Source organism: Argentina silus, assembly GCF_951799395.1.
Source record: "Argentina silus genome assembly, chromosome: 9".
Taxonomy (NCBI): Eukaryota; Metazoa; Chordata; class Actinopteri; order Argentiniformes; family Argentinidae; genus Argentina; species Argentina silus.
The window spans coordinates 5,116,587-5,129,384 of record NC_139663.1 but is presented as its reverse complement, the minus strand read 5'-3'; the positions used below and the strand labels follow the sequence as shown (position 1 = coordinate 5,129,384).

Below are 12,798 nucleotides of genomic sequence, written 5' to 3'. Positions count from 1 at the left end.
AAATGCCTGTTAACAGGGTTGATGGAAGCGGGCCCTGAAGGAAAACTGCATGGACATTAGTGAAAAAGACACAACATGCCAATATGACTGATATCATTAGAACATGCCAACAGCCTCTTTTTATGCTGAAACAAATTGCCCTCACCCACACCCACACCCGCACCCACACCCGCACCCACACCCGCACCCGCACCTGCACCACCTTACAGTGGCACTGATGGGTTGCAAGCAGCCCTATAACTATGGTCAAGGTCACACTCTCATACACATACATGCCAATGGACATGGAACTTGAATCTGCACTTTCTTATGGACATTAATTATTTGATATTCTTATGTCATCATTTTAGTGTGTGTAAATGTTGTTATGATATGTTGTGGTATGCTGGCCAGTTGTTGTTGTTGTTGTTGTAGTTGACCCAATGTGGGTAAAAAGTAATTGCCCCAGGGGCAATTACTTTTAAACAACTTTTTGTTTTGTTTTGTTTTTTAAATTCAATTGAATTGTTGTGAGAGGTGGCCCTTACAGAATTCACTGAAAGTGACATTACACATGGCCCTCACATTGGACCAAGAATCTAATACACCAGAAAAATATATATGCTGATAGAATAAACAAAATCTAAAGCTCCAATATATATATCTACAATAGTAAGAAAAAAATACATTAGTCCTTTCACTCAGCCAATTTGAACTGCACATGCAATGAAACAAGGTCTCGAAGAATAAATTCAGTAATTGGCATTTACGTATTTACAGGTGTGTTGGTATTACAACTGCATACAAATACCCTCAAAGCATTTATTACCATGTGGCAATTGATGTGAAACAGTCTCAGTCAATAAATAAGGAATAACCTAGAGAATGCATATCCTAATATACTTATATTTCCCACCATCATAATATAACATCAACACAATTAACTTTTAAATTGATTTACTTTAAAGTATTCTCCGTGAAATTGTTAGTAAACTTTAGTAGCTGATACAGTGTAAACAAGGCCAGCCGACAGTTTACGGAGGGTCCCACGATTACCAAATGACATTACACGGCCAACTTCAGAGACCACTAGATCACGTAAAAGTAAACAAATCTTGTAACTAAAGAAAACAAACGAATCAACTTTGTGGCTACATTTATCAGAATAATATGTTCTCAAACAAGGACTTACCGACTCCATCTTCCGACTTCAGAACCATTCTATATGGTTCTCAGTAGCCTATTCCAAATGAAGGCAGTGTACGCTTCCAAATGTTGCACCCACAACTTGTTGATCCGAAATCAATACGAATTTAACTGTCAATTGATTAACTTTTACTTTACTGTGGCGGAATGACGACTTTAAAACACGACACCGGATGGGTTGCTCTCCAACGGAAGGGAAGGGAGTGCTAGACAGCTCAAGGGAGTGGTTTCGAGTACTTTAACCAGCCAATGTTTTTCTTAGCAGCAAGCCGAGTCTGTGAAGCAAATGGGCCTGCCAAATGACGCGCTCATCTGTGCGTAATGCTCGGTCCGCCCTGTCGCCCAGGGCCGCTGCTTGCCTGGGCTCAGTTTCACACACGCACACACACACACACACAGTTGTCGGGAGGAAGGCAGGAGAGTTGAGTGGGGGAAGGGAAAGTGATTGACACACACAGACAGCGTACATTGCTGATTTGTGCATTTTTCTGGTAGGCCTACCACATCCGTTTAAATGAAAACAAGTTTATGAGAATACACACTTTGAACAGAATACTTACACATTAGGGCCGAGTGGACTACTACAACATAACACCCAAATTCTACATTCCTTTATTGGTAATATTATCTACAAAACATCAGACATTCTCTAAATCAAACGAAAATCCTTGAGAAACTGTTGAACAGACTTCCGTTCCACCTAACTGATCCTGCCATTGCATGGCTGGATTGCACAACAAATGCCTTTGATGCAACTGTGCCTGTTTACAACATTTACTTTGTTAAAAAAAGAAAAGTGTCCCATTTCTGTGGCTCCACAGTTACCTGTGTTTAGAGATGTTATTATGAGTGTTAAATGTGCCATTACCAGACTGCAAACGAATACATTCACTGTAGTTGTTTAGTGATAAAGATGAGCATAACACCTGCATATCTGTACAGCAGTCAGATATGATATGAGCATGTCCCTGCCTGCTGGAGGATAAAACAATGCTGTGGAGGAATGCTGCCAGGGCAGTCTAGGGTGGTAGGAGGAGGTAGAGAGAAAATTACAGGTAGGCCGTCTCCCTGTTCCCTCCCTCTCTTCTGATCTGACCAACTGGGACAGGGGCAGTATGGAGATGTGTTGTATCTACCTACAGCACATCAGCAGCTCAGTTTGAGAGAGCATAGGAGAAGGAGCACTCACTCACTCACAGGCAACACTCATGGACAATACTGTACCATCCCGGACAATACTGTACCATTCCCACTGACGGTCTGTTCACAGCTGATGAGTACATTTGGCGATACTAGCACTCTTCCTTTGAGGGATGACCACTGAATGCCTCTGTTGTACTCCTCAAATTCAGGATTGACAATGTGCTCTGTGTATTGCAGTTTGCCAGTTCACACACAGATTGAATTCATTGAAAGCGACCCCCTCTCCCCCTCCTCCTAACCCAGTTGTAAATATGTAAACCCATAGAAGACAAGTGAATGCAAAGAGCCCTAACCTTTTTCCTACCAAGAAGCACGATGATTCTGTAAGCAAAACAGGAAATATGTCGTGCTCATGCTCTTCCACCCTTTGATCCTCATAACGAGTAAATGTGATGCAAATTGCATGTTTATGTAAATGTCATGCTTGCCAATAAATTGTAAAGTGAGCTTTGTTCTTGTGCGTTAAATCATGCTGCTGCTTACTGCTTTAAATAAGTAGGACAAATTCCTGGAAAGGGCAAACACAATTCTTCTCTGGTTAATGTACAACTGTAGATTTGTCGACAAGTATTCTAGTTTCTGGACTGTATGGGCCTGTGCTTTATTCTCAGCGGTCTATAAACGCATTTGGAAGCCTCGACCTTTAGACTGTAGGTCTAGTCCTTTCACTCGGCATTTTGAACTGCACATCTTTTAAATTTGAGTCAATTAATTAACATTTAAATACAGAAATACCTCATGTGCATAAGTATTCAGACCCTTTGCTATGACACTCTTAAAATTAGCTAAAATGCAAAAATGTCATCAACAAATCACTCAATAAGTTGAACTGAGTCCATCTTAATGCAAGGATAATAGTTCATGCCATTTTGGAATTAATATCTTTGTTTTTATATGGTCTCTGATTTGCATAAGAATCAATTACTCAATGTGTAGATTTGTGGAATGTTATTTTTCCTCGTATTGTTTCTCAAGACCATGTCTGCTCCTGATGCACCGTGGAATGCGGTATACATTGGCCAGTACAGTCTGGAAGTTTTGGTCGAACTTATTGGCTCATACAACATTTCTGAACTACAATGGTCCAAATTCAACAACCTGGCCTGAAAAACATGAATAAAGAAGAAACTAGCTCATAAAACAAACAGCAGACAACTAATGAAGACACACATTTACTGTGGGGCTATAGCATCATCTACAGTGCTACATAAAACTGCCACAGACAGTTTTACGTACATTCATATAACATAAAAAAAAATAGCTATTGATGATGAAATGTGTATCAGGCCAGTGGATTAAGAAGTAATGTGGCTGATCCTCCGTGCATAGCATTGTTCTCACGTTAGAGAGAGGCACCGCCCAGGTCTCTCCTAACATAACAGTCCTGCTGCCATAAGCCAGCCCTGTCTGACGGATGTCTGTGGACATACTGTGCAACTCAATGAGTGGCCCATCATGACAAAACCCACATAGACATGGCACACGTCCAGTATATGTATGGGCATGGGAGAGGAGGGGGGGCTGAGGATATCATGGTGGAGAATACGGTATGGATGAGTTTGAAGGTTCAGAAGGACGTACTGTACAACCTTTCTCTTGCTGAGAAGAAATTAAGTTAGTGAGTGGACAATGCTGTCCTCATAACTGGGGCAACAGAGGTCTGGAGCCAGTCATGCATCACTGCATGAGTTGTCGGGCAGTGCTCAGAACCCAACACCCACGCTTCAATGGGAGCCAGGCCATTCCCTGACATCTCTAATATCTCCAACTTATGGACTCTGTCAAGAGAGTTACAATTACTGTAGGCGGTGCTGCCTGAAGTCGTGATGGCATTGTCTCATGCAGATGGGGTGATATGGATGTCAAGTCTCCATGGTGATTTATTTATACTCTGACAATGAGCCTGTTCTAATTTGTCTGAAATCTCAAGGGTAAAGAGTGTATTGTGGTTCACAAGGGCACAGAGTATAATGGTTGGAGACAGAGATGTTAACATTAAGAGAGTACTTTACTGAGGTCCCAAAAACTTGGCTAAATCATTGACCTGTTGGAGGTTAAGCATCTGGACAAATGGACTCACCAATAAACACCAGTAAATAAACCCAGAATTTCCATTTTTCCGCCAAGTTTCCAAATGGTAATAGTGACACCTTTTGGTCATTTGCATGTATTACAGTTCCCAGGCCAACATAATGTGAAAATACAGTATATTAGGAGGACCAGGGAAACCCACCAGAGAAATCATGTATAAGAGTAACACAAACGGTAATGGGAGATAGCACAGTTATAAAACTATTGAAAATCCCCCTGGGAGAAATGAATATGCAGTTGTTTAAATAATTGCCTCATAACTATTTTGTTTGAAAACATTATTTTCCTCCAGCTAGCCACTTGAATACTGGTCATTTTAGGGTTTAGGGTTAGGGTTAGGGTTAGGGTTAACCCTAGGGTGTGTGTGTGTATGTGTGTGTGTGTGTGTGTGTGTGTGTGTGTGTGTGTGTGTGTGTGTGTGTGTGTGTGTGTGTGTGTGTGTGGTGGGGGGTGGGTGAAGGCTTACAAGTGCAACCAATGCAAAGAGTAAGAGCAGAGTCTCTGTAAAGTGACTAGGTACTGTAGTTCTATTGTACTACACTACTGTAATACTACTGTACTTTTACTTCCTATACCTCCTGTCAGGAAGGAAGTGTGAGGTCCGAACCAGCCACTGACTTCTCTCTTTATCAAGCACAAGGCTCTCCCCATCAGGTCTCCATGGCTGAGTGCACATACTGTCTCAGGAGGCAGGGGGTGACTGCTGCCTATTACAGGTTCTCTCTTTGAGATCAGGGGACCTTTGAATAAATCCTAGGGGCTCTTCCAAACAAGCTATAATTTCCTGAGAGGGGGGAATGTCAGGAAGCTTAATTGGTCGATTACTGATGTGACTCATATAATAACACACTCAATTTGACACTATGCTTACATACCGTAGGCCTGTGTGAGTGTGAGTGTGTGGGTACGTGTGTGTGTGTGTGTGTGCTACATGTGCGTATGTGTGTTACTAGCAGGTGGCAGGTGATATCCAGGGGATATTATCTTTAATTAACAGACCTGGTCTACTTCACAGTCTATTTTAAGCATCACACGCTCTCCACAAAAAAAGCATAAGGCAGAGTAGACAGACTAAACACTGAAACTCAATTGCTGTATTTTACAGTGTGAGATCTCTTTGTGTGATCACCCATCTTGGTCTCTGGCCAGACTGATACAGTATGGTAGACCCAACCACGATGAGTCTTATGACCAAAAGCTGTCAAAAGCTGCACTGTGTATGTGGGGAGGTCAGTGATTGGAGTGTCGGGACCCAGAGCGTGAAATGCAGAGACCTTATGACTCGGCAGGACAGCTGGAGCCCAGACAGGGACAAGTCACTTGTTCAACAGCCTCTCTCCTGCTCTAGGCTAGTCAGCGCTCCAACAGGGACAGAGCATACAACGGAGTCACCCTGTTGCATTGAGGGCTCCCTCCCTACAGCACAAACTCAAACTCTCAGATTCTGGCTTCTGAGATTACACATCATGCAACAGTCTTGCATTCTTTCTGTCTCTATCTAGCCGTTCACTGATGTATAAATACATGTATATGTACAGTGTATATACAGTACCAGTCAAAAGTTTGGACACACCTTCTCATTCAATGGTTTTTCTTTATTTTGTCGTTTTCTTTATTTTGTATTTTGTAATCCACATTGTAGATTAATATTGAAGACATCAAAACTATGAAGGAACACATATGGAATTATGTAGTAAACAAAAAAGTGTTAAACAAGCCAGAATATGTTTCAGATTTTAGATTTTTCAAAGTAGCCACCTTTTGCTTTGATGACAGCTTTGCACACTCTTGGCAAGGTGTGTCCAAACTTTTGACTGGTACTGTATTATATATATATATATATATATATATGGACATACTTATTCTATAGATCTTGGAGCCAGTTCCATCAAGCCGTCTCCATCTCTTCAATCACAGACATCAAAGCTCTAAAAGCAAAGTATGAAAGCCGAGTATCGGCCTGATGACTCATATGACCCGCATGAAATGTGAAGCCAATTTCCTTCCCTTGGCTTTTACCTGTATTAGAAAGGAGACATTTACCGTCATTACCGCGGGTTTCCCCAACCCTGTCTAAAAGCTATCAGGATCTTGTCACTGTAAGACTGGATCAAAACAGCAGCAGTGCCTGATGCCTGTATGCTGATCTCTTTTCATTCCTGATAGATAAATAGAGTATGGTGTGTATTGAGAAAAGCAGCCCCACCACATAGGCAGACTGCTGTGTGTTGGAAAGCCAGGCCTTTGTGGATTCCATGCGCTTCTGTTTAGATACCCACATTCAAGTCTCTTTGAAGTGGCTGGCAGACAGTCTCTGTCTGGCTCGGCATCTGAAACACCCAGAGAAACTCTCTCTCTCTCTCTCTCTCTCTGTGTGTGTTTGTGTCTGTGTGTCTGTGTTTCTCTTAAATACATCTGATGTGACTGTGTAGATACAGTGTAGACTGGGTAGACCAACATATAAGACTTACCTCAAACTATAAATTCAAACATCAATACACACGGAAAGAACATTTTCTACAAACATCAATGCACTACAATACAAAACAGATAGGCCTACCAGCTATAGTGGCAACCGTCTGTGGAAGAACCACATATAGTCAGTAAACATCATAGACATTCTTAATGTATGATACATTATCTCCCCACTGCTAACATCCTTTACAATAAGCTGATTTAGCAAATAACCTCTACCATAGGGTATGCTGCTGACATACACGTTTGTGTATCCAGAACAGGAGCAGCCCTATCCTATCTCCTTCCCCACAGCTGTCCCTGGCTCGGCTAAGAAGCCCACAGGAGTAATTTCCATGTCAAACGCTACAGCCAGAGCAGCTATTATCGCCGTACACCTGCCTCCCACAGACAGGCCTTTTAATTGCCCCGATATTAATCTGCTAATTATCATCAAGCCCCTCTTTAAGCCGTGTGGTATCAGGACTGGCCTCTCCTCACCCCCACGATCCGAGGATTCATTAGTGCTGAGATATATCCCACATGGGTTTCTAATGTACCGTCTCGTTTAGAACTGGGTTAAAAATATATTAAAAGTCTGAACTGTGCTGTTTGGATCGTGTACACATATTGTAGCACAGCTACATGAATAATGACACGATAATGGCTATCAAATGATAATAAAAATGCTGAATAACTTTTCACGCAAACCTAAAATTGTCATCTGGTGAGTTAATTTTGGCCCTGGTAGGGCATCTTCAACCCTTGATAAGACTTAGGGGTGTAAACAGGGGTAAACTATACTGCAGTTGACTGCATCCTGTAGGAGACTCTAGGAGGAGTGAGCTGTTGGTATTGATGATATTATGAGCCCACTGTCCGGCGATTAGATGAGTCATCCCATGCATGAATCACTCGTATGATTAACACATGCATACACAAAGACATATACATACTTGCAGGCCCACACACAAACACACACACACACAAACACGCACACATACACACGTACACAGGCCCAGGGCTGATGCCACCCAGGCATGTGATGATCAGGACTGAGCCTTTCCAAGGGACAGGGAATGATTCAGCCCATCTTGGGGGAATGGGAGGAAGGGAGGACAGCGTGCTGGCATGACGTGATAGACCTCATCTCCACAGTCAAATGTCCACTCCCTCCCATTACTCAAGCCCCAAGTACAACCACGTCCTCAGGCAGTGGTGTCGTCACCCATGACAGCAACAACTAGGAATTGTGTTTTCCACAGCTGTCCTCATTTCAGAACATTCCAGTTAAGGCATCCATTTTCCCCCCTGTTCCATGTCATAAACCCCCCCCCCCCCGCCCCCAGTGTTGATTCAGGTAATTTCCACATCACAGTGACAGAATCACTTCCTCTACCACTCCGCCTGCATGTGATCAGCTTACAGGCGCACAACACATGCCCTTGATCTGTGTCAACACTCCACAACACCACAGCTAGCAAACAGTCACAAATGATTACCCTCAGAAAGACTACGCATTCCCTACAACACTTTTCCCCACAATGATGGAATCAGGACATTTGACTGCCCCCTCCCACCTCTGTTCACAATAATACTACACAATAATAAACTCTGGTATCATTCAATTTTAATTTGTCTCTCTTGTTGCGGATGAAAGTTGAAGCTGAAGTTCTAAAGACAGATGGTGGGTATAAACAAAACTCCCCCGTTCCGAATTCAGTGGAGAGGCCAGGCCAATGTCTTAACCTCCTCTGTGTGCCTGCATCCAAAGTTTGTCATTAAAGGGAGCAGCTATGGGACCTGCTAATCTGGGTTTAGGAGATGATCCACAATAAACACTGCCAAGCCCTTTGTTTTGAACACAGCCATTACCAATGAAGGCCAAAAGCTTGCTCCATACACCATGGTACCTTCGGCATCGGATGCAAGTAAAAAAAGACAGTGATGATAATATATGGTGAGTTCAAGATCAATGTCATTCTGTCTGGCTGGGTGCAGGGCTGCTGTCTGCTGTTTGCAGCTGTAGTATCACTGTGTATGGGTCTATGTATGGGTCACTGTCCTGGCGCCCCGCTGGTGGAACGAGCTTCCCACTGCTGTCATGACTGCAGAGTCACTACCAGTCTTCCGCCGTAGATTGAAGACCCATCTCTTCAGGCTACATCTTAACGGTCCCTCCTAAAGACCTCTTCATCCCCCACTACCCCCCTGTACAAGTTTCTCTCCTGTTAATAAAATTTAAAAAAAAAAAGAAGTAACTTTTCCTTCTTCTAGCATTGTATCTGCCAATGGCTCCTGGTGCAAGCATTGATTACTCCTTCTTATGATGACTGATGGATAGATGATTCACTTATTTAAACAAATGTATTTGTTGTAAGTGCTAAATGCCATAAATGTAAATAAATGTAATGTACTGAGGTTTGGTTGCTAAAATAGCATGGACATAGTGCCAGTGGGTGTTGGTGGGTGAGATATTAGATACTGTACTGTCAGAATGTGAACCTGTTCTCCTAGCAGTGTGCGTGTGTGTGTGTGCATGTGTGTGCGTGTGCGTGTGTGTGTGTGTATGTGTGTGCGTGTGTACCATAGGGATTACATCTGCTTGCTGATGGCATTAGCTGGGCTCACTCCTCCCCTGCCATGTTTGGAGGTGAGAGAGGGCTTAAGCCAACCCTAATGAGACCAGCTCGTTACCAACAATTTCTATTTCTGTCCAAACGGTTTGTGATCATCTCCAGGGAAGCCACGTGTTCATGCCACTGGACATGCACGCACACACACACACACACACACACACACACACACACACACACACACACACACACACACACACACACACACAGACACACACACACACACACACACACACACACACACACACACCTGGCTAGGAAGCAGTATCCTTTACGAAGGCAATCCCCTGACAGAGTAGCGTAGCCTTATCACCCAATGAGCAAGAAACTCTTATATTCAATACCTCAACAACACAGTAAACAACATATAGTAGATATCACATTAAGAAACAGAACCTCAAAACTGACCAAAATGATTGCAAGGATCATGTCACCTACTACAGATAGAAACTCTCATTGAGATTGTAAAGTAGCCAGAGCATAAAATGTCTACAAACTCATTTCTCATTATTCTAACAGACACAACATTTGAGCAGGTGGACCACCAGACATGGCACTATCGACCATCTGTTAACAATATCCACATGGATAAATCCTTCTCTTTCTCCTCACTCTTACCTGGGGGGGTGTCCTTCACTGCCGGACACAGGAACGCCTGGAAACTGGACACACACAGTTCACTGACTGTCCCCATGGTTCCAATATTGAGAGAATCCGTGTGTGAGAGTGACTTGTTGTGAATGTGGGCGCGTGAATGTCTGAGTGACTCTCTCCTCCGTAAGTGTGATTCAGACGGAGGTGGAGAAAGGAGAAGTCAAGGCCAGTCTGCCTCTCCACAGTGAGCCACTCCGCTCCTTGTATGTCTCAGCCTGACGTCCATAGGATAATTCCTCCTTGGGTCCTGGTGTGTGTCAGTGTGCTTCAAGTAATCCCCACTCCCTTTCCCCTTGCCCTCTCTCTGATTCTTTGTTTCTATCTGTCTCTCTTTGCAGATTTCAGTTTCCACCGGCTTCTCGTCACTATGTGGAACTCCTTACTGCTCTCTCTCTCTCTTCCCCTTTTGTGCTCTCTCTCTCTCTCTTCCTCCCCCAGTCTGTGGCTGCCTCTTTCTCTTTTCTCTCATCCCTCCTCTCTCTCTCTCTCTCTCCCTCTCTTGCGCTCCCCTGTTACTTTGCACAGTAACTCTGTAAGATATTCTTAGCCCAAACAGATTGCACACACAATCACTTTCCTAGCCCAGGCTGTATGTAAGAACACAGATTAACACACCTTATGAACAAATTCTCTCTCACTCTTATGCAAACATCCACACACACACACACACACACACGCGCACACACACACACGCACACACACGCACACACACGCACACACACTAAGGCTGTTCAGTGACCAGAGAGATTTACCAGGAGGACAAAACCAGATGGAAAACACACACAACAGCAATATCTAAAAAATAAAAAGTTAAATAAAAAGTATTTGCATACAGTCGGTGTGTGGATATGTACAGTAAAATGTCATTCACTGAAATAGGTCTCACTGCATCTAACCAGTGCTCTAAGAGAGTTTCATCCACCCTCTGTTTTATACTTTTTTCACAGCTTTGGTGTAATGTCTTTACTGTGTGTACCAATCAAGATTTCATTGTTGCTTGGCAACAGGTTAGCAAAATGATTTGTTCCTGGGTGGGAGTCTGTGAAGCATTTGTTTTGATTAGGTTATTCTCTTCTCCTCCTCTATTACAGCTATACACAAACACACACACACACACACACACAAACACAAACACACGTAACACGATGTTAACGCCATCACCATTAAGACTTGGTTTTGGTATTCATATTTCATTTTCATTTCCCCTTGCGGGCCGAAGCAAAACTCATTTTCCACACCATTTCAGCAATCAATACTTCACTGTCACTCTGGCTCCTCCATCTGTCAATCACACGCCCAGTGTCAATCATTCTTTATCTACAGCACCCATTACTGTGTCAATCATGCCACATGAGTCCCTCCTTCTCTGCCAATCAGGCAGTAAGGACAGTGTGACTGAGCACAGCAACAATTAGTGATGCCATTCCAGTGGGTGTGGGGATGGAGGGTAGCATGCTTCACCACAGTGATGCCCAGTACTGCACCGTGGGGGAGGGAGGGGGGGGGGGGGGGGTCTGGTCCCAAGCACAAGCTGCAGTGTCAGGCCTCCGGAGCCCAAACTGCTGCAGCTGCATGTCACGCAGTGGAACAAGCCGTCACGAGAGGGACAGTCAGATCCCACTTTGTCAAGTCAGCAGAAATGAGCTCAGCTGCTTCTGCTTCTGCTTTGTTTTTTTAATATGCACTTATTTTTGGGGGGTTTGTTTAATATTGCCTCTCTGAATGAAAATGCACAGTCTGCAAATCACGGCGCACCTGCAAGGCAACGTGCTCGCCTGCATGGTTAAAATTGAAGTATCACACAGAGGTTCAGTCAGGCACGGCAAGGAGGACGCAGCTGGACAGCTGTTCTCACTTTTGCTGATCATGTCACATGTTCATGGGACAAGCTATAAGAGCCAGTTCATGTTAGTTCACTATAGCTCGGGCAGTTGTACGCTGCCTGTTCGTTTCCCACCGCCACCTCAGCTTCCACCTCCAGGTTAGCTGTTGTTACCTACCTACGGGGGTTTGAATTTCATGGTTCTCCCTGCTTTTATTCGTATTTAATATTGTTTATTCAAGCGGGGGGTTAGAAGTGTATGGGCTCCCTGCTATGTATATTATATTGTGTTATAATGTTGTTTAAGTCAGAAGGGAGCTATATCAGAATGGAACCATCCTTTACGCCAAATCAAATTGTACATTCATTAAACTAAAAACATTTACATCAACGACTTAAGTGTCCTAACTGAAGTTCAGTTCAATTATTTGTTCTCAATGTAGTCTTGCGTAGCCATACCTCCAAATCACGTTGTTCTCACGCCTCCTTTAGAGGTCTGGAGGATTTTAGAGTAGCCGATCTGGCTTGGATTGAACTGGACGGAGCGATGGGAGAACGTCCTCGCAATTTCATTGGATGTTACATTCCAAGAAGTCTCTCCCCACATGGTTACCTGTTATTATGTGTGTCATCTTTTCCGACCAGGTAGGACTATTTTGCAGAGAGTTGTTGCCTATGCCAGCTTGCAACATGGTAGAGAATGGAAATTCAGAATTCAGTTTTTTTGGAGCTCTGCCCGAGCAAGGTATTTGA

General features: G+C 43.5%; 1 protein-coding gene across 2 annotated transcripts in view; it reads right to left on the bottom strand.

Annotated features, from left to right (window-relative positions):
- cyth1a (cytohesin 1a) overlaps positions 1-10,211 on the bottom strand; it is a 36,885-nt gene extending 26,674 nt beyond the window's left edge. Inside the window, exon 1 of one of the 2 annotated variants that reach the window (XM_083676825.1) lies at positions 10,188-10,211. Coding sequence is in view for 1 of the 2 variants with exons in the window: in XM_083676826.1 (XP_083532952.1) it covers positions 1,172-1,199 (28 nt within the window). In the remaining variant the exon portion in view is untranslated. Of the gene's footprint in view, positions 1-1,171; positions 1,553-10,187 lie in introns of those variants that run through there. The other variant, XM_083676826.1, reaches the window with a different exon arrangement.
- Between the last annotated feature and the right edge of the window lie 2,587 nt (positions 10,212-12,798).